At 33.0% G+C, this 21,886-nt stretch overlaps 1 protein-coding gene across 1 annotated transcript; it reads left to right on the forward strand.

Moving 5' to 3' along the window:
- The first annotated feature begins 195 nt into the window (after positions 1–195).
- Positions 196–16,550, forward strand: LOC101893825 (DC-STAMP domain-containing protein 2). Its single transcript, XM_059126326.1, has 11 exons — positions 196–542; positions 4,950–5,260; positions 5,322–5,582; positions 6,234–6,447; positions 6,503–6,656; positions 8,011–8,179; positions 8,467–8,775; positions 8,837–8,942; positions 9,004–9,078; positions 16,220–16,357; positions 16,416–16,550. The coding sequence occupies exons 1-11, from the start codon at positions 259–261 to the stop codon at positions 16,501–16,503; spliced, it is 2,109 nt and encodes a 702-aa protein (XP_058982309.1). The 5' UTR covers positions 196–258; the 3' UTR covers positions 16,504–16,550.
- Positions 16,551–21,886: the final 5,336 nt, after the last annotated feature.

Here is a 21,886-nt window from a genome sequence, read left to right on the forward strand (position 1 = left end):
TTTGTGACATTTTTTAAAAGGGATTACAGAGCCGCCTTTAAATCCTGCCGTTGTTTTCCTTTATAATTTGACATTAATATGCCTAGGCATGACTTCAAGCTTTCTATGTACTTGCACCTTTAGGTTTGGATATGACACAAGTTCTTCGAATTTTTAAGGCTGTTTAAGAACTACAATAGTGTTTGTAGTAAAAAAAACAAAATTGGCTATGAAGATTTAATCAATAAATAAAATATCCAAAGAATTAGCAATTACAAAATGTTTAACAGAAATTTGAATAAAAATAAACCAAACAAAAAGAAACCCAATACCAAGCCTTATCGTGAAACATTTCTTGGTCGTATCTTCCAAAGGATCCTGGGCAGTGGTATACCCATACAAAAGGCATTGAATGCCATTCTCTTGGGTTATCTTTGTGGAATCGTTCTAACAGTGTGTTGGTATAAATGTTTTTCGGGAAATCATGTAAACACTACCCGGTGGTGCTCTCTTATTATCTTGGGATTTATTATCATATTTTTATCCTACAGCAAGGACGTACGGTAAGTTTTAACGAAGATTTGAGAGAAATTTTAAACAGTTGTATTTTTTCTATACCCTTTACCATAAGATGGAGGAGGATTACATTTCGTTAGTACATCGAGGCGAAATAAACAAAAAGTTCGGCAAGTTGGAGGTTACAAATTAGATGAAGATTAATAAATGAAATTTAGCATAAGTGTTTGAACTACTCCAACGATGTTGGACATTGAAAATGGGCTTTATCCAATGGTGACTCTCGTTTTGGATATTTCCGTCGTTACTTTCAACCAAATCAACTGTAATTTGGGGTATCGTATTATTATGTCCATACAAATAAGCTATAATTAAGTGGCAAAGATTTCCAAATAAATCAATTGTATTTTACTTTTCAAGTTCTCAGTGGGTAATTTAATTTCTCACACCCTTATTTTCTATATTTCGAAACTTTTCGTACCAAATTTAATATAAAATCACAAATAATTTGATATATCGAGTCCTTAGTAGGTAGCTTAGCTCCTCTCGAAATATATTTAATTTCTGTCTACGTTTTGCCATAACCCCATAATGTTTACACCCTGATTTTGGTTATTTAAAAGTTTTGGTCCCCATTTCCAAGCAAATCAGCTGTGATTTGATATTTATGGTTCTCAGAGGGTAGTTAAACTTCTGGCAAAAAAAAAAAAAAAATATTTAATGGGCGGATGAACATTTCATTGGCTACTTTAGCCCCAAATCAGATGTAGTTTTATGTTTCGGGTTCTCAGTGAGTGGCAAGGAGTTACCTCGCGAAATATATCCAATGGAGGTTCCTTTTTTCATATAGCCCCATATACCTCCTGATTTTTATTCTTTTTATACCCTCCACCTTGGAAAGGAGGGTATATTAACTTTGTCATTCCGTTTGTAACATCCCTAAATATTCGTCGTAGACCCCATAAAGTATATATATATTCATAATCAGCATAAAATTCTAAGTCGATTTAACGATGTCCGTCTGTCTGTCTGTTGAAATCACGATACAGCCCACATTATTGGACCTAGAGCGCCAAAATTTAGCAGAGCAATTTGTATTGTGTCTAGGTGGGTTGGTATTGAAAATGAGATATGTATATCGGTCCACGTTCTGGTATAGTCCCCATATAACGGTACCTCCCGATATTCGGTATTTTGATGGTTATTGCTACATTTTTTCACGGATTTGTCTGAAAATTGGTATTTGTAGGTTATAACGGGTCCCTGTACGTATGGCAAAACATTGCATGTATAAGTCCACGTTTTGGTATAGCCCCCGTATAAAGGTACCTCCCAATATTCGGAATTTTGCTTATTTTTGCCACATTTTTTCACGGATTTGTTTAAAAATTGGTATTTGTTGGTCATAATGGGTTCCAGCTCCGGTAGCATGTATGGTTGCATGTATGGGTCCTCGATTTGGTATAGCCCCCATATAACGGTACCTCCCGATATAAGGTATTTTTATTTTTTGCCACATTTTTTCACTGATTTGTCTAAAAATTGGTATTTGTAGGTCATAATGGGTTCTAGTTCGTGTGGCGAAACATTGTATGTATAGGTCCAAGTTTTGGTATAGTCCCCATATATCGGTACCTCCCAATATTCGGTATTTTGATGATTTTTGACACATTTTTCTCTGAAAATTGGTAGTTGTAGATCATAATGGGTCCCAGTTCGTGTGGCGAGTCATTGTAATTATAGGTCCGCGTTTTGGTATAGCCGCCATATAACGGTACCTCCCGATATTCGGTAATTTGATGATTTTTGCCACATTTTTTCACGTATTTGTCTGAAAATTGGTATATGTAGGTTATAATGGGTTCTAACTCCGTTGGCGAAACGTTGCATGTGTAGGTCCACGATTTGGTATAGCCCCCATATAATGCTACCTCCCGATATTCAGCATTTTAAAGGTTTTTTCCACGTTTCTTCTATTGTTTCCTTTACCCTAACGTGGAGGGTATTAAAAGTTTGGCCCGGCCGAACTTAATGTTTTTTTACTTGTTATATTTTACGGATTCTCGGTGGTTTCTTAGGTCTTCTTAGGTCCATTCTTGCCATACCCTTATATAAAGGTAGTCTGATTTGCCGTTTTTAGTTTTTCCCACCAATTACCAACCAAATTACTTTTGAGGTTCTCAGTGGGCATTGAGTTTGAAGAGAGAACGCACATATATGGCGTTCTCGTGTATTTCTCTTTATCAGGTGAATTTGTCCGAAAATAAAATAGTAACATGATTGGCAGATCCTGAAATTGGCTGAAATTTCAGCCAATTGCCATACAGCTTAGATAGTTTTAATAGTTTTCTGTTTCCGTACTTTCTGGGCGAAGCAGTTATCTCTGAGCGAATCTAACATTTCTCCTTTTTTCAATTAAAAAAGTACGGCAACACTACAATAATGGTTCTTTCTGATTTCGCTTTTTATACCCTACACCACATAGTGGTAAGGGTATTATGTCTTTGTGCATTTGTTTGTAACATGGAGAAGGAAACGAGATAGACCCATAGTTACTTTTGAGAACCTTCATAGAATCACTTTCTGAGTCGATTTATACATGTCAGTCCGTCTGTCCGTCCGTCCGTCCGTCTGTCCATGTATTCTTGTGAACAAAATGCAGGTCGCATTTATTATCCGATTGAGATGAAATTTCCCAAACAATATTTTTTTGGCCCAAGGACGAACCCTATTGAAATTGGTGAGAATCGGATCAAATTTAGATATAGCTCCCATATATATCTTCATCCGATTTCGGGTTAAATGTGCACCAAATATCCACTATCAGTCCAAATTACCTGAATTTTGGCACACCCAACCGAGTTCGGCCTAGAAGCAAGTATATCAAATTTGGAGAAAATCGGTTCAGATATAGCTATAGCTCCCATATATATCTTTCATCCGATTTGATCTTTAAGTCCCTCATATTCCTACTATGCACTCCACAACCGTGATATTTGGTACCAGGTATTAGATGGAGCACATAAATAGCTGTTTTAAATTTTATCGAAATCGGTTCAGATTTGGATATAGCTCCCGTATATATCTTCATCCGATTTCGGGTTAATTGACCACCAAATGGCCAATATCAGCCCAAATGGCCCGAATTTTGGCACATGTGACCGAGATTAGCCTTAAAGCAAATACAACAAATTTGGAGAAAATCGGTTCAGAAACAGCTATAGCTCCCATATATATCTTCATCCGATTTCGGGTTAAATGTGCACCAAATGTCCACTATCAGTCCAAATAACCTGAATTTTGGCACACCCAACCGAGTTCGGCCTAGAAGCAAGTATATCAAATTTGGAGAAAATCGGTTCAGATATAGCTATAGCTCCCATATATATCTTTCATCCGATTTGGTGTTTAAGCCTCTCACATTCGTAATATGCACTCCACAAGAATGATATTTGGTACCAGATATAAGATACAGCCCAGAAATAGCTGCTTGTAATTTTATCGAAATCGGTTCAGATTTGGATATAGCTCCCATATATATCTTCATCCGATTTCGGGTTAATTGTGCACCAAATGGCCGATATAAGTCCAAATGGACTGAATTTTAGTACAGCGGACCAAATTCAGCCTAGAAGCTAGTATGTCAAATTTAGTGAAAATCGGTTCAGATATAGATATAGCAACCATATATATGTTTCATCCGATTTAGTGTTTTAGTCCCTTACATTCGTAATATTCACTCCACAACCGTGATATTTGGTACCAGGTATTAGATGGAGCACAGGAATAGCTGTTTTAAATTTTATCGAAATCGGTTCAGATTTGGATATAGCTCCCATATATATCTTCATCCGATTTCGGGTGATTGACCACCAAATGGCCGTAATAGCATCAATTTTGGCAAATCCGACCGAAACCAGCTTAGAAGCAAGTACACCAATTTTAGTAAAAATCGGTTCAGATATGGCTATAGCTCCCATATATATCTTTCATCCGATTTGGTCTTTAAGTCCCTCACATTCGTAATATGCACTCCACAGGAATGATATTTGGTACCAGATATCAGATAAAGCCCAAAAATAGTTGATTTTAATTTTATTAAAATCTGTTCCGATTTGGATTCATCCGATTTCGTGTTAATTGTGAATCAAATGCCCAATATCAGTTCAAATGGTATGAATTTCGTTCATAAGACCGAATTCAGTCTAGAAGCTAATACGTCAAATTTGGAGAAACCCGGTTCAGAGATAGCTATAGTTCGTAAAATGCACGATAGAATTAGATAGATTTTGATTTTGTACCAAATATCTCATAGAGCTCTGAAATGCCCTGTATAAACCTTTTTACGAGAGCTCTACTAAATATGCATAGTGGTGTAGGGTATCATATAGTCGGCCCAGCCCGACTTTTGAGCTTTCCTTACTGGTTTATCGCTGTTGTTTTGCTCGTTTTAGGTGCATTGCATCCCTCTCCATTCCAATTCTGTGCAGTTCCAAAGGTCGTTCCCTAATAATAGCGGTGGCATTTTTTATTGCCGCCACAGGACCCACTGTGAATTTGTTTCGTAATATTGATGTTATGGTCTCAAGTTTGAGTTGTGGCCAGATGCAATTGAAGCAGGCACTGGGAGAAATGTTGGATACGCTGAAGAAACCGTTGATTGCCATTAAGGATGCCATACACAATGCCGTCAATGATTTAAGGAAAGTCCTGCGAAAGGTCCAACAAGTGTTGCAGACAATTCAGGCTTTGATTGTGGTAATATGTAAGACTTTCTTGCAGATCTCTGAAATTGGTCCATTATTTTAACCTGTAATATTTTCCAGTGGCCACAATGAAAAATGCATTTGCATGGCTGAGGAACATTGTACGGATGTGCAATAAAGAATTTGGTACTCCGTATGAACGTTGCATGAAAATTGCCCAGAATGCAATAGAGGATTGTCAAAAGAAATTGGGTCCCATGAGGGCACTGTGTCAAGTTACCCAGCTTTTTGCCATGCTATGTTATGCCACCAAGATTGTGGATGTCATTTGTGTATTGGTGGTGTTTGTCAATGAATCGATTATAGCGACCGTTATGGAAAGTATGTTTACACCAGCGCTCGCCAACACCCCGCCCATGGGCAATTCACCACACCTTACACTCAATCCATGGTAGAAGAATATAGGTAGGCGCATCGACGCAGCTGCTGGGACAATGAACTGTCAAACCAATTTTGGAATTGAAAATGTTGAATGAAAAATTATTTAAATTTGTTAAAATTGTTGAAAAAGCCATATTATAATAACCTCCGAATGTCGCCATATTAGAAAACATATAAAAATCTACTTATGTTTGAAAAGAAATTTAAAATTTTTTGACATATCAATGCTCCTAAGCGTTGATGCATCTACCTGTATTTTTCTACCATGACTCAATCATAGTTTTGGGAATAACTCTCACCATCAGAACTGCTTGCTTGCACACCAAAAAATATTTGTTCTGTAGACAGACAGTATCTTTTTAGCTTTCAATGAAGTAGAAAGACCGATCGTTTGTTTTCAAAATTTTCTATTTCGCAAAGAATTAGCACACACAATGTTTACTAAGAGAGTAAGAGTTTCTCTCGCAAAGCTCATGTCTGTGAAACATACACAATCAAGCTTTTGTATTGGTAGTGGTTGGCTAGGACTGGTTTACACTCAAACTTAAAACCATGAAAATAAATATTTTCCATTTTATTGGTAATTTTCAGAGCTACAACAATTTACTGCAGAAGTTAAAAAACTCTTCGATGTCTCCATAACCTTCGATCATGATTTCTATTTAAAAACCACCACTTCCAGGGAATTGGATGACATTAAAAGGGATATAATGTCGGATATACACAATCGAATGAAAACATTTGTCTTGATATTCGGTTGGTTGGATGTGGTCAGTTTATTTATGTTTGCTGTGATTGTATTCAAGTAAGTGTGGAGTTTGAGTTAAAATTTCAATTCAATTTTGAGTATTTCGTTTTAGGGCTATATATTTTCGCTTGAAATATTTACACAATCCTGGCTATCAAAATTCGTATATATCTAAGGAATTTGTTGAAATAGATGAAAACCGCAGAAGTATGAATATGGAAACGGCGTTTCCTCTGACTTTCATGGAGAAAATGAAATATCCTTGGGTAAGTTTGATTCAAGGACACCCAAAGGCTTTTCCTATAGTATTTACACGACATTTGTTCAACTAAGTTCTACATGAAGAGTAAAAAGTGAACATTTAAATTGAAACAATTAAAAAGCAGTATGTTCGGCCGGACCGAACTTTGAATAACCTTCACCAAATGGAAATTTTTAAAAAACAAAATAAAATCGGTTAACAATTCTCTTACAATCTTAAGAATGCGGAATATAAGGAGGTGCCGTTATATTGGGATCCATACGAAAACGTGAATGTGCTTAGGCAATGTTATTAATGCCCATTATTGTATTCAAATACGAAACTTGAAACAATTCCAGTGAATAACAAATGATGGTGAATAGGGAGGTATCGTTAGATGGGGGGCTATACGAAGACATGTCTCTGCATTTGAAATATTCTGTCATAGACTGTAGTACCTTTAAGGAAAAAAATCAGAGGAATAATATCGATAAAATCATCAAAATGCTGATATATGGAGACAACAACAAAACCTGGACCAACATAGAAAATTTTCTGTCAAGACTGTAGTTCCCATTACGAACTCTAAATACGAAACTTTAAAGAACTCCGGTGAATAATGTCGCTAAAATCATCAAAATACCGAATATTAAAGGTACCGTTATATGAACGCTATACGGAAACTGGACCTGCATAGACAATTTTATGTCACGGGCTGCAGTACCCATTACTAAGTACAAATACAACATTTGAAGCCATTCCGGTGAATACTACCGCTGAGATCACCAAAATACCGTATACAGGGAGGCACCGTTGTATGGGGGCTATACGAAAACCTGGACCTGCATAGGCAATTTTCTGTCATAGGCTGTAGTACCTATTACGAACTTCAAATACGAAACTTTCCGGCGAATAATGTTGCTAAAATCATTAAAATAGGGAGGTACAGCTATCTGAAGGCTATACCTAAACGTGGACCTATATAGCCCATTTTCAATACCAATAGTCCTATAGACCAAACACACATTTAAGTAACATTTTATCAACCTAATTCAATTCGTTCGGAAGTTAGAGTAATTTCCACAGTCGGACAGACGGATGACCAGACAGGCAGGCGGATGGACATCGCTAACTCGACATAGAATTTTATGCTGATCAAGAATAAATATACTTTGTGGGGTCTAAAATGTATATTTCGAGGGGTTACAAATAGAATGATAAAGTTAATATACCCTTCATGCTTAAATGTTCGGAAGTCTATGAAAATTAAAGTAAGTAAAGTAAGACATGCTGCCATAGTATAGACCACGTTAAACCACACAGATTCTTTATTTTGATTTGTCTGTTTACTGGCGCCCAACAAAAGTTTTTACTTTCAGTTAACTGACTGCAGGCTTACGCGTCAAGAATGGCTGGCTCTGTCCAGATCGGGTATATTTTTGGCAATTTCAAGTATACAGTTGTTCTGCATATGCTTTGCCGATTACAGTCTCTTCTGGATATTAGCAATGATATCTTATTATGGCCATAAAGAAAGGGGCTTTACAAGTAAGTAAAAACTGGAAAAATTTTCCCTCAAAGCGTGTTTACACATACGAAATACAGTGCATTTTAATGCCATCGCATATACGTCACATGAAATTCACTGGATTTAAGATTCAATTTCATTTGATGCATATTTAATGGGATTGACAGTTGAAAGCCACTCAATTTTGTAAGTGTAAACACACTCATACTTTTCTATCACCTTATAAAATCTCTTATATGGCATTGAAAAAAAAAACAGATCCAAAGAAATTATTAAGTTATTTTAATTATATTTTCATAACATTTAGTTCCCCCTTACATAACTGTAGAAATCGATGGCGGTGGTTTCGTTGGCGAGATATTTGGTGGGATAGTTCATGCATTTGAACCAATATCGCAAAATTACACCATAGATCCACATACATGCTTACCACTGCCGCGGCGCCCTAGTTATGCCCATTATTATCTAATTGCTAGCCTAATTTTATTTGGTTGGATATTTCTGTTTTGTCAACCCTATGGTTTACGGCTAAGGCACATTGTAATGCGTCTTTATTATCCGGAGGTGGCAAGGCAACGAGCTATATGGCTATATAATCGAATTCTGCTAAAAAGAAGTAGGTGACAAAAAATTATTTTATTTTTTAAAATATTATTTTTTTCCAATAAACATTTTAGTAAGTTTCTTTAAATTGGCCCGTCGCAAAGCTAGAATAGCCTTTACGAAAAATAAAACTGGCGATAATTTTTCTTTCCTAGATTGGTTGAGAGCCAAAACGGAAGGGTAAATTAATTGCAGCAAGAAATTAAAAAAACGAAATAATTCTTATGTATGTAATTTTCAGATATTGTCTATTTCGTCTTATATTGGGTCAACGAAAAGCCGATAAGTGTTTGTTATGTGGCTCACCATTAAATGAGTAAGTTTTTTTTTACATTAAATATAAATAGTCTTGTGAAAGTGGTATAAATTACGGTAATTTCTAATTAATTTCTCAATATTTATAAATTAAAATCATGCGATTTTTATTATCGTAAAAAGGATGGTAAATTCAGTAGATTGATTGTGTAACGTATACACATGTTCACATACATTGGCACTATTGATTGATTTACTTCCTAGTTTGATTTAATTCTTATATTTTATCATTAATATTGGCATCACTTTTTATTGTTTCCTTTAAGACACCTCACCATGACTCATCTTCTTTTGAAAATTTGCGAGTATTTCGTCTCTCTCACACACATGGTCAATTGTCATTTCAAAAGTTATTTTAATTTTTAAAAAAATATGAAAATAAAAGAATTAAGTGCGCCCTCTTTGCTGTTTTGCTATTTTTGTGAGTGTGCGTGCATGTGTGTGTGTTTTAGCACTATGTAGAGAGCAAGTACGCTCAACACATTAATAGGGAGATGTAAAAGAAAAAATACATTGAATTTTTATTTAATTTATGAAATTGTTGTTCCTTTATGTTTAACGAATATTTTTATTTACTTGTGTGTGCAATTTATTGGAAAAAATATAAAAATTAATTTTTCTTTCCATCTTTAAATGTAAGTAAAATATTACAACATATTCTGTTAAATTTATTGATATACATATCTATCATAAGTTATCAATTATTAGAATAATTTTTTGGTTTCTCGATTATATTCTACATTATACATCATGGCAGAAGAATACAGGTAGATGCATCAACGCTTGATATGTCAAAAAAATTAAATGTTTTTCAAATATAAGTAGATTTTTATATGTTTTCATATACGACGTAATTCGGAGGTTATTATAATTCGCGTTTTTTCAACAATTTTTACACATTTAAATAAATTTTCATTCAACATTTTCAATTCCAAAATTGGTTTGACAGTTCATTGTCCCAGCAGCGGTGTCGATGCGTCTACCTATATTTTCTACCATGATTATACATATATTCTAATTTATAATATTTTTCACTAACATTGGCAGCACTGATTTGTGTTTCCTTTAAGTCATTTGATCATGTCTTATTTTCCTCTTCCTCTGTAAATTCGCGAGAATTTTGTCTCTCTCGCTCACTCATGGACAATTGTCATTTCAAAAGCTCATCTAATCAGTTAATCGGCACTTAAAATTCTTGTTGGAAGTGTTATTCGCGTCGTCTAAGTTTCATTGAAATTAAGCAATCAAATCACTAAAAATTATCAAGAAAATTAGCAATTCGTGTAAATCGAATGTTTCTTAAATAGAATATATAACTTGTTTAAAGAAAAGTGCAAATAAATACCATATTTCAATGTTTCAAAAGTGTATGAAGAATTCAATTCAATGTGCCCTCTTAGCTGTTGTTGTTTTATGAGTGTGTGTGTATGTGTTTGTTTTAGGCACTATGTAGAGAGAGCAAGTGGGCTGAGCATATTAATAGGGAGATGTAAAGCGGGAAAGGTAAATTTGATGACACATATTTGCTTTTCCTATGTGAATTCGCTAGATTTTGTCTTCCTCAGTCACTCATGGTCATATGTCAAAGCTCCTCCAATCAGTTAATTGGTACATACAATTCTTTTTATAAAAATAATTTAAGTCGTCCTTTTTTCATTGAAATTTAGCTTACAATCAATCAAAAATATAAAAAAAGTTTGCAAGTCGTGTTAATTAAGTTTTTCTTTAATAAATAATAAAATAAATACCATATTTCATTGTTTTAAAAAAGTATGAAAATAAAAGAATTAAGTGCGCTTTCTTTGCTGTTTTGCTATTTTTGTGAGTGTGCGTGCATGCATGTGTGATTTAGCACTATGTAGAGAGCAAGTGAGCTCAACACATTAATAGGGATATGTAAAAGAAAAAAATACGTTGAATTTGTATTTAATTTATGAAATTGTTGTTCCTTTATGTTTAACGAATATTTTTATTTACTTGTGTGTGCAATTTATTGGAAAAAATATAAAAATTAACTTTTCTTTCCATCTTTAAATGTAAGTAAAATATTATAACATATTCTGTTAAATTTATTGAAACAGATATACATATCTATCATAAGTTCTCAATTATTAGAATAATTATTTGGTTTCTCCATTATATTCTACATTATACATCATGACAGAAGAACACAGGTAGATGCATCAACGCTTGGGAGCATTGATATGTCAAAAAAATTAAATGTTTTTCAAATATAAGTAGATTTTTATATTTTTTCTTATACGACGTAATTCGGAGATTATTATAATTCGCGTTTTTCAACAATTTTTACACATTTAAATAATTTTTCATTCAACATTTTCAATTCCGGAATTGGTTTGACAGTTCATTGTCCCAGCAGTTGTGTCGATGCGTCTACCAGAAGGCTGCAATGAGTATGATTGAGTAGGCTTGATCACACACAGTGGAAATACAATCAAACTCAATCAGTCGGTCAGATGCAACATGTTCATTCGAGATACTCAAGCCAAACGATAAAGTTGTGATCAAACATGTATTGATCGAAGTTTTGTGATCGCAATCAAACAGCTCACATGAGTTATTTGTTTACGAACTTATGTTGAATTGTTCATAACGGGTCGATCATCAATGATGAGTCTGATCGGTTTTATTTATCCTAGTTAAGTGAGTGATTTGATTTGATTAAAACATAATTGTTCGAATTTGAGCGAAATCATGATTGTAATTTTTCTAAGGATTTCATAACTAAAAGATGTCCTCATTTAAGAAATTGGTACAAATTATATTTAATAAGCATACAATTTTTCATTTTATTTGGGTTTTTTGTATGCTAGACTTCAGTAACTTATTTGAAAAAAAAAAAAAAAAACAAAATTAAATTTTTAATAAAGAAACACATCATACCAATGAAACTAAAAATGTTTAAATATTTTTTTTATTTTACAATATTGGTCAAGATTTTTCACAAACTTCGACCTTTTCGTTTACCTACACCTGTGTAGTTTCTACTTGCAACAATTTTGTTGGCACTATCACAATATTCTTCCATTTCAAATATTAAAAAAGTCAAAATAAACTGTCCCAACTTGATTAAATGGTTGAATAAACAATGACGCTGAGCGAACTCGATTCAAAGAAGACAATCACGGTTGTGATTGCTCATTTACATTCATGTGTTCGATCAACTCATGTTGCTGAACACATCAAACCGTCTCGAACGCTCATGTTTGATTGTGAGTGAAGTGATTCAAACTGAGCGTTCGATTCGATCAGAAGCGAAAACGGTCATTTCATTCAGATCAAATTAAACGAATGCATCAACAAAAATAATGTAAGAAACCGAGTATGCTTGAATTTTTGCATACTCGTTGCAGCCCTTTGGCGTCTACCTATATTTTCTACCATGATTATACATATATTCTAATTTATAATGTTTTTTCACTAACATTGGCAGCACTGATTTGTGTTTCCTTTAATTCATTTGATCATGTCTTATTTTCCTCTTCCTCGTTAAATTCTCGAGAATTTTGTCTCTCTCGCTCACTCATGGACAATTGTCATTTTAAAAGCTCATCTAATCAGTTAATCGGCACTTGAAATTCTTGTTGGAAGTGTTATTCGCGTCGTCTAAGTTTCATTGAATTAAGCAATCAAATCACTAAAAATTATCAAGAAAATTAGCAATTCGTGTAAATCGAATGTTTCTTAAATAGAATATATAAATTGTTTTAAAGAAAAGTGCAAATAAATACCATATTTCATTATTTCAAAAGTGTTTGAATTATTCAATTCAATATGCCCTCTTTGCTGTTGTTGTTTTGTGAGTGTGCGTGCATGTGTTTGTTTTAGGCACTACGGAGAGAGAGAGCAAGTGGGCTGAGCATATTAATAGGGAGATGTAAAGCGGGAAAGGTAAATTTGATGACACATATTTGCTTTTCCTATGTGAATTCGCGAGATTTTGTCTTCCTTAGTCACTCATGGTCATATGTCAAATCTCCTCCTATCAGTTAATTAGTACATACAATTCCTTTTAGAAAAGTAATTTGAGTCGTCCTTGAAATTGAAATTTAGCATACAATCATTCAAAATTATCCAAAAAAGTTAACAAGTCGTGAAAATTAAATTGTTTTAAATGAAAGTGGAAATAAATATCATATTTCATTGTTTCGAAGGTGAATGAAAATTAGAGGATTAAGTGCGCCCTCTATTCTGTTTTGCTATTTTTGTTAGTGTACGTGCGTGTTTTAGCACTATGAAGAGAGCAAGTGAGCTCAACACATAATAGAGAAAATAAAAAAGTTAGTATGTTGTTAAATTTATGAAATTGTTCTTCCTTCTTCCTTCATATTTTTATTTAACAAATATTTTCATTTACCTGTGTTAATTTTTTTCTTTGCCAGAAACAATAACTTTATTGTAAATAGATGTAAGTACAAATTAGTTAAATATAAAAATATATTCTGTTAAAATCATTGAAACAAATATACATATCGGTCATAGCTTCTTCTTAATTTTGAATTATAAATTGGTTTTTATGTATATTCTATATTATACATATATTCTATTTATACAGTTTTTCACTAAAATTGGCAACACTGATTTGTGTTTCCTTTAAGTCATTTGATCATGTCTTATTTTTCTCTTCCTCCATAAATTCGCGAGAATTTCGTTTCTTTTTCGCTCACGCATGGTCAATTGTCATTTCAAAAGCTCTTCTAATCAGTTAATCGGCATTTAAAATTCTTGTTAGAAGTGTCATTCTTTTATTGAAATTCGTCGTCATTGTTTTATTATACCCTACAACACTATGTGTTGGGGGTATTATAAGTTTGATTGGGCCAAAAATTATGTAACACCACGAAATATTGATTTCCCACTTAGGAAAGTATATATGGATCTTCCTAGCTCGCCGAGCTGAGTCGATCTAGCTATGTATGTCCGTCCGTCCGTCTGTCCGTCTGTCCATGTTAATTTGTAATCACTCTACAGGTCGCAATTATGGAAATCACGAAATTTAGAATGTAGGTGGGGCTTGGTCTAGAATAGAACCCTATTGCTTTTGGAGATGATCGCCAAATGTTTAGGGGTTGAAGTGAACCAAATACTGAAAAAATGTCAGATTTTGCAGTAGCTATACAGGTCGCAATTATAGACCAATCGACGCGATATTTCGCATGTAGATAGAGTTTAGGGCGGGGAAGAAGCCTACTAATTTGGGTGGTCAACGGATAATATTTAGCGGGTAAAATATACCATATCTTTTGTGTTAAAAAAAATCAAAATTATTCATTAAACCGTGAATATTTTATCACAAGGTTACTTCTGACCTTTACATTGATGTTATTATCCAACAAATCGGATATATAGCAAAATATGTGCGATATATATGTCTATCAAAGGAGATATGCTTGAAAGACCTCTTATATGTCGAGAACGGCTGAACTTATTTCGACAGTTCTCATTAATTCAGAATGGCCTCTTGGCAGGAAAGAAAAAACGTCTAAAAAAATCGCATCAAAAAAATTTCTCTCAAGATGAAAATATTGATTTTGTAAAATTTTCTCATATTTTTTCAATTTTGTCATATTTTTGGCATATTTTCATTTTGAATTAAACATTTGGTAATATTTCTACAGCTAACAAAACTAAGTAGTTAGGATATCAGGATATCATATACAGATCTCATTTATGACCCGATCCCTATGAAATTTTGCATGGGGATAAGATGAGGGTCAGAATAGAAGCATACTCTTTCTGGAGATGATCGCCATATATTTAGGGGTTGAAATGGACCAAAAAACTGCAAAATTGTCGGCAGGTCGTAATTATCGCCCGATCGCTGTTGATATTTTCTTTCTCGCAAGCAAGTCTTTAGTTTTTTTTTTTCACATTTATGAAAAAACTTCTCTGGTTTTGAAAAAAGACCCAGGGATCTTCTGTTAAAGGTGACAATGTGGCCATCTTCATTAATGAAAACTGATTTCTTCGATTCTTTTTCTTCATATGTAATGAGGAAGGGACTTTGAACATCCTATTTTTTATGAATCATAACAAAATACCCGATGACCTTCTTCAATACAAGAATAAACCTTCTTTAAAACAACTTTAATTATTCTTAAAACATCTTTCATACATTAATCTAAAAAATCACTATTGAAGAGTACAAAAATGTTAAATTACGAAATTTTATGAAAATCGTTTTTGGTTAAAAATTTAATATTCTTTCCTATGTAAACGCTTAAAGCTTATACGTTGTATTTTCCTGCAAATTATGAAAGTAGTAACCTAAATAGGGGGAACAAACAAACCTCTTCCACATTTATTGAAATTTTCAGATTTAGATTCATTGCAATCGTTCGGCAATACTGCAGATAAAAGCTCGACGTTTATAAATTGTAACCGTAAAGCGAGTCACCAATGTTTTTCAGTGCTAGAACGAAAATGGACAATATCGGTCCACTCCATCAAGTATCTCCCCACATAGGGTCAGAAATTTTGAATAATCATATCTTTAATAAAATGCGAAATAAGCATCCGATTCTCATCAGGCTTCACACATCTCCGATTCTCTTCAAATTTCTCATACCCAAATATTTTTATAGAATAATGATATATATGAGTCCATCCCCTCTGGTGTTAATATTTATAAATCTCATATTTTTCTCAAACAGAGATCTGATGTGAATATGGAATATATAAATTCCCAATGTAAACTTTTTTTCTTACGGAAGCTCTACTATATACGTATAGTGGTGTAGGCCCCGCCGACTTTTGACCTTTCCCTACAGGTTTTTCAATAATTACAGGGGAATTCTAGTAGTTTATGAAAGCAGAGCTAAAAATAAAACCCACATGTATATACCTTTTCGAAGTTTATATCGGAAAGTAACCTAATTAGGGGGGAAGGAAGAAATTCCCCTTTCTTCCACTTTTTTGAAATTATCGGATTTTGATTCCTTGGAATTCGGAATTTAGGTATGTAGTGTCTTCTGCAATACTGCAGGTAAAAGCACGACGTGTATACATTTTAGTATCCTTTATTCTCTTTAGCAAATATATTACCTAAAATCTACGTTGCTGTTAAAAAGTCCTCGTTACTTTGCCTGTTGTTGTTTAACAAATATTTCCTCTCATTCCAGAGAGTCCCTAGTCAAATGCGAAACAATTGGCTGTAATGCGATGTATTGTAAAAATTGCTTTCAAGAATCGAAAAATATTTGTTGTATTTGCCACAAGCCGGTTGATTATGGCGATTTTAGTGATTTATCAGAGGTCGAGTAAGTCTTGGAAAATATTTCGAAAAATTATCCATAATATTTCTTTTTAATATTTAAGAGATTCTTCAGATGATCCGAATGTAATACATTTTGATGAAACTGACGATGAGTGTTTAATTAAGAAATGGAATGAATATATTGATTGAATTTTGATGTGAGTTCTTTGTACGATATTGTTATGTTGTTTGCATGTATTTTGAATTAGTTGAAATTTTATAAAAATGAAGAAATCCTTTTTTAAGGCAATATTAAGAGATTTTTTTTTTTTGCCAAAAAGAATATGGTTTTAAAAATATTTGAGACCACACATAAGGTTATAAAAATTTGCAGAATTACTATTAAATTTAATGAACAAGTGTTGGGATTTCTAAGCCTAAGAATTATTTTGTCTTGGCGGTGTCTTCAAATAATTTTAGGACAATATTTTGTAATTTGTAAATTCTGAAAATCCACGAAGAGTCACGTCTGATTTTTGGAATTATTCAATAAACCAATGCCATTATTCTTAAAATATTATCTCATTTTTCATTAAATGGATGCCATATGTGTACATTTGTGAGAAATCAATATCAACCTCAATCATTAACACAAAAATGCCATTCCGGCAATATGTTAGAAATTCCCAATTTTAAAACCAAAAACAATTAAATTTGTCCCTGTCAAAAGCAAATCCTTTTCTGTGATCGCATATCAACGAGTGCATTGGCTAATCGTTGTCCAAATGAAATGAACCAATTTAATGCAATTACAAATGATAGCATCATCGAATGAATGCCAAACAAAGTGCGGATCAAAAACAGCTGTCATTGGCACGTTTTTCTTGCAGTCTTCCCTTCCCACAACAACTCTAAATATAAAAATCTCTAAGCATTTTTAAACGGAAATGCAAAGTGTTATAATTGAAACAAAAGCAGTAGCAATAGCAACAAATTTATCCTCATCAGCACCAGCAGCGATACAACGACTGAATACATCCGACATCAGCCAAACAAACAACAGTTAACACGTTAGCAGGGTCTGTTTGTCAAGCAAACAATTCCGGCAGCAAATGTTAGCTGAAACAATGCAGCTGATCTGGCAAAGGGATGTATCAAATGCCACAGAATCCAAATAGTTTTGAGTTTCAGTTGTTGCAATCAACAGCAGTACAGAGTGTGATTTCTAAGCAAAGGACAGTGGTTTTGGCATAAAGAAAATTAACAATTTTAAAAAATTATTTTAAAGTACCATCAAGGCTTAAAGTACTTGGATTTTATAGCATATTCTTTTAAGGATATTCAAGGCTATAAACATGTTTTTAAGGGTCTTTTTCAGAGATAGCCCAGGGCACTAAACCTGCATTTTTTGGCAAGCCTATGAAAGACGATTTTTTCAATATTTGTCAAGGTCCCTCAAGGCTATAAAAGAGGATTTGTTTAGAATTTTTTCAAAAGCCACTAAACGAGGATTTTCCAAGGACCAAAAATCAGTGATCTGTATTTTTAAAGAATTATTAGAGGAAATAAACGTGGATTTTAAATTAGGGTCTTTAAAAGTCCTTAAAGGAATGGATGGATTTTTTAAAACCGTCCATTAAAAATCCACATAATAATTCTAAAGGACCTTAAAAGAAACAAACGTGGATTTTTAAAGGACCTTAAAGGAAATAAACGTGAATTTTTAAAGGACCTTAAAGGAAACAAACGTGAATTTTTAAAGGACCTTATAGGATATAAACGGGAATTTTTAAAGGACCTTAAAGGAAATAAACCTGAATTTTTAAAGGACCTTAAAGGAATCAAACGTGAATTTTTAAAGGACCTTAAAGGAAATAAACGTGAATTTTTAAAGGAATAAACGTGAATTTTTCGAGGACCTTAAAGGAAAAAACTTGGGATTTTAAAAGGGTGGATTTTATGGGACCTTAAGGGAAATACACATGGATTTTTAAAGACCTTAATGGAAATAAACTTGGATTTTTAAAAACCTTAAAGGAAATTATCGTGGATTTTTAAAGGACCTTTTTCAAGGATTCCAGGCATATAAACGTGGCATTTTAAAGAACATTTTTTTAAGGATTGCAGGTCTATAAATAATATTTTGTCAAGGATTCCAGAACTATAAAGAATGTTTTTTTTTTTCAAAGGAGTTACGGTTCTAAAAATAATAGTTTTTTTCAAGGATTTCAGGCCTATAAACGTAAAATTTTCAATAATGTTTTTTTCTTAAGGATTCCAGGCCTATAAATAATGTTTTTTTCAGGGACTCTAGGCCTATAAACGTGGAATTTTAAAGAATATTTTTTCAAGGACAATCCTAGCCACTTAACATTGACGTGTAGGGTTTTTATTCAAGGATAATCTCGACCACTAAACGTGTATTTTTAAGAATATTTTGTCAAGGATTCCAGGCCTCACAAACGTCGTTTTAAGTAATTTTTTTGTATATTAGGGCTGGATAGGGGATAAACCTGGAATTTTGAAGAAAACTTTTTCAAGGAAAATCCAAGCCATTTAACGTTGATGTGTAAGGCTATTATTCAAGGATAATCCAGGCTACCAAACGTGAATTTTTAAAGAATATTTTCCAAGGACCGTCTGTGGACAGTCGAGCCTATATACGAAGATATTTAAGAATATTTTTCAGGGACTATCCAAGGATATAAACGGGCATTTTTACGGATGTTATTTTCAAGGTCCATCAAAAATATTAATTTTGAAATTTTTAGAATATTTTTCCAAGGACCGAATATTTTCCATGGATTTTTAAGGATATTTTCCAGAAACTATCCAAGGATATAAACATGGATTTTGTAAGGATATTTTTTCAAGGACCTTTAAAAGTGCTTTTTAAGTATATATTTTTGAAAACCACTTTAGCTATAAACGGAGATTTTACGGATATTCTTCAAGGACCATTCAAAGCTAAACACTGGGGATTATTAAACATATTTTTTCAAGGACCATCGAATCTATAAATGATGAATTATTAAGGACGTGGGATGGCCTTGAAAAATAACCTTAAAAATTCTTGCTGATCCTATATTCAAGAATTTTAAGGATATTTTTTTGAATGGACATCCAAGTTTATAAACGTGGATATTTTTTTGATATCATCTAAGACTAGAGCGAGAAGGGAATTTTTAAGAATATTTTTTAAGGGCTATCAAGACGATAAATGAGGATTTTTTAAATATATGTTTTCAAGGACCGTCCAAAGCTATAAGCAAGGAATTTTTGTTTTTAAGGATTTTTAAAAGCATTTTTTAATGACAAGTGAATTTTTTTGGGAATATTTTTCAAATGCGGTCAAGGTCAAACTTCATTTTTTAAGAACATAGGCTATTATTCAAGGATAATGCAGGCTACCACACGTGGATTTTTAAAGAGTATTTTCCAAGGACCGTCTGTGGACAGTCGAGTCTATATACGATGATATTTAAGAATATTTTTCAGGGACTATCCAAGGATATAAACGGGCATTTTTACGGATGTTATTTTCAAGGTCCATCAAAAATATTAATTTTGAAATTTTTAGAATATTTTTCCAAGGACCGAATATTTTTCATGGATTTTTAAGGATATATTCCAGGGACTATCCAAGTTTATAAACGTTGAAAATTTTTATGATATCATCTAAGACTAGAGCGAGAGGGGAATTTTTAAGAATATTTTTAAGGGCTATCCAGACGATAACTGAGGATTTTTTAAATAAATGTTTTCAAGGACCTTCCAAAGCTATAATCATGGATTTTTAAAAATATTTTTAAAGGATTTTTAACTTTAGCTATAAACGGAGATTTTACGGATATTCTTCAAGGACCATTCAAGGCTAAACACTGGAGATTGTTAAACATATTTTTTCAAGGACCATCGAGTCTATTAATGAGGAATTATTAAGGATATATTTTCAAGGACGTTTATAGAATTGGATGGCCTTGAAAAAATAACCTTAAAAATTCTTGCTGATCCTATATTCAAGAATTTTTAAGGATATTTTTTTTAATGGACATCCAAGTTTATAAACTTTGAAAATTTTTATGATATCATCTAAGACTAGAGCGAGAGGGGAATTTTAAGAATATTTTAAGGGCTATCCAGACGATAACTGAGGATTTTTTAAATAAATGTTTTCAAGGACCTTCCAAAGCTCTAATCATGGATTTTTAAAAAATATTTTTAAAGGATTTTTAAAAGCATTTTTTAATGACAAGTGAATTTTTTTGGGAATATTTTTCAAATGTGGTCAAGGTCAAACTTCATTTTTTAAGAAAATATCAAATCTTTTAAGCTTTTTTTCTAAAAAGGTACCATCAAAATTAGAAAAAAGTATATTTAAAAAAAATTTTCTTGTTTAAATATATCTTAAAAAAAGTTTTTCCATAAAAAATACATTAGAGATTATCTCTCCGATAACCACTGTGCCCCCCATTTGAGGTCATTATGTAGGAGTTGATGTAATACAAGAGCAACCACCTTCCTGTTAATGATGACGATGATGCAACCATGGAGGAGGTGGTTGACTGTCTGTCCGTCTGTTTGTTTTTCTGCACTCGCCTGTTGTGGTGAGTGGCCTAATGCAACAACGGTCCCGACAAGTAGCAGCTGCATTTGTTTTGTAATGAAATTGAAATTCTTTTGAAAGAATTCATTACCTCCTCCATGAATAAATGAATGAATGAAAGAACGTCTGACTAACTGCCTGACCAAATAAATGCGAACGGCAAATGGATGGTTTAACTGATTGTTGACCGTTGCTGTTGTTGTTTTTCCAGCACAACAAGAAAATCTGCAAAGCATCTCATCTTACAGAGGCACTTGTTTACATTTGTGTTGTTGTTTAGTTAGTGTTGTTCAATGGCAGAATTGGTAACTTAATCACTGGTTAAATGCCCGTTGTTCACCCTGCCTCTGGATAGCGACTTGGTGGGAGGGTCGAACATATGCGCAAATATTAATTGAATTTGTGGCTGATTTTAAAGGAAGTTTAAATTTATAATATATTAATATTATATGAATAGATCTATAATCGTTGATAAACCAAATGATGCTTAGAAGTTATTCCTAACAATCCCAGGTTTATAGCCCCGATGACTTTTGAAAAAAATCTGAAATAAAACCTTTATAACCTTGGTGATTCGTGAAAAATATTCTATATTATTTAAAAATCCTAGTTTTTTTTCTCTGTTAACCCATCGGTAAAAAATATTTGTTAAAAATATTGTAGAAATAATATAAATGTGTTTTCGTCAGCATTGATCGTCCTCAAAAATATTTGAAAAAAATCATATTTATAGCTACCATGGCCTTTAAAAAATATTCTTAAAAATCTTTGAAAAAATATTACTTAAAAAAACGTTTGATGACTCAGCTTGTTGCTGAAAATATTCTTAACAATTCACACTTTGGATTACCGATGGGTTTTGAAAAAAAAAATTTAAAAATCCACATTTATAGCCTTGATGGATAGTTTTAAACCTTTTATTTAAAAATTCACTTCATGCCTTTGATAGTGCTTGAAGTTCGACCGGACCGAATTTCTAATACCCTC

The sequence above is a fragment of the Musca domestica genome, unplaced genomic scaffold, assembly GCF_030504385.1.
Source record: "Musca domestica strain aabys unplaced genomic scaffold, Musca_domestica.polishedcontigs.V.1.1 38, whole genome shotgun sequence".
Taxonomy (NCBI): domain Eukaryota; kingdom Metazoa; phylum Arthropoda; class Insecta; order Diptera; family Muscidae; genus Musca; species Musca domestica.

Excerpts from the sequence above, each read along its gene's own strand:
- LOC101893825 (XM_059126326.1), top strand. The coding sequence starts at position 259 with ATGTTTAACAGAAATTTGAATAAAAATAAACCAAACAAAAAGAAACCC. Across the intron at positions 6,657-8,010 it reads AGAAAATGAAATATCCTTGG|TTAACTGACTGCAGGCTTAC; the intron begins GTAAGTTTGATT and ends TTTTACTTTCAG. Across the intron at positions 8,180-8,466 it reads TAAAGAAAGGGGCTTTACAA|TTCCCCCTTACATAACTGTA; the intron begins GTAAGTAAAAAC and ends CATAACATTTAG.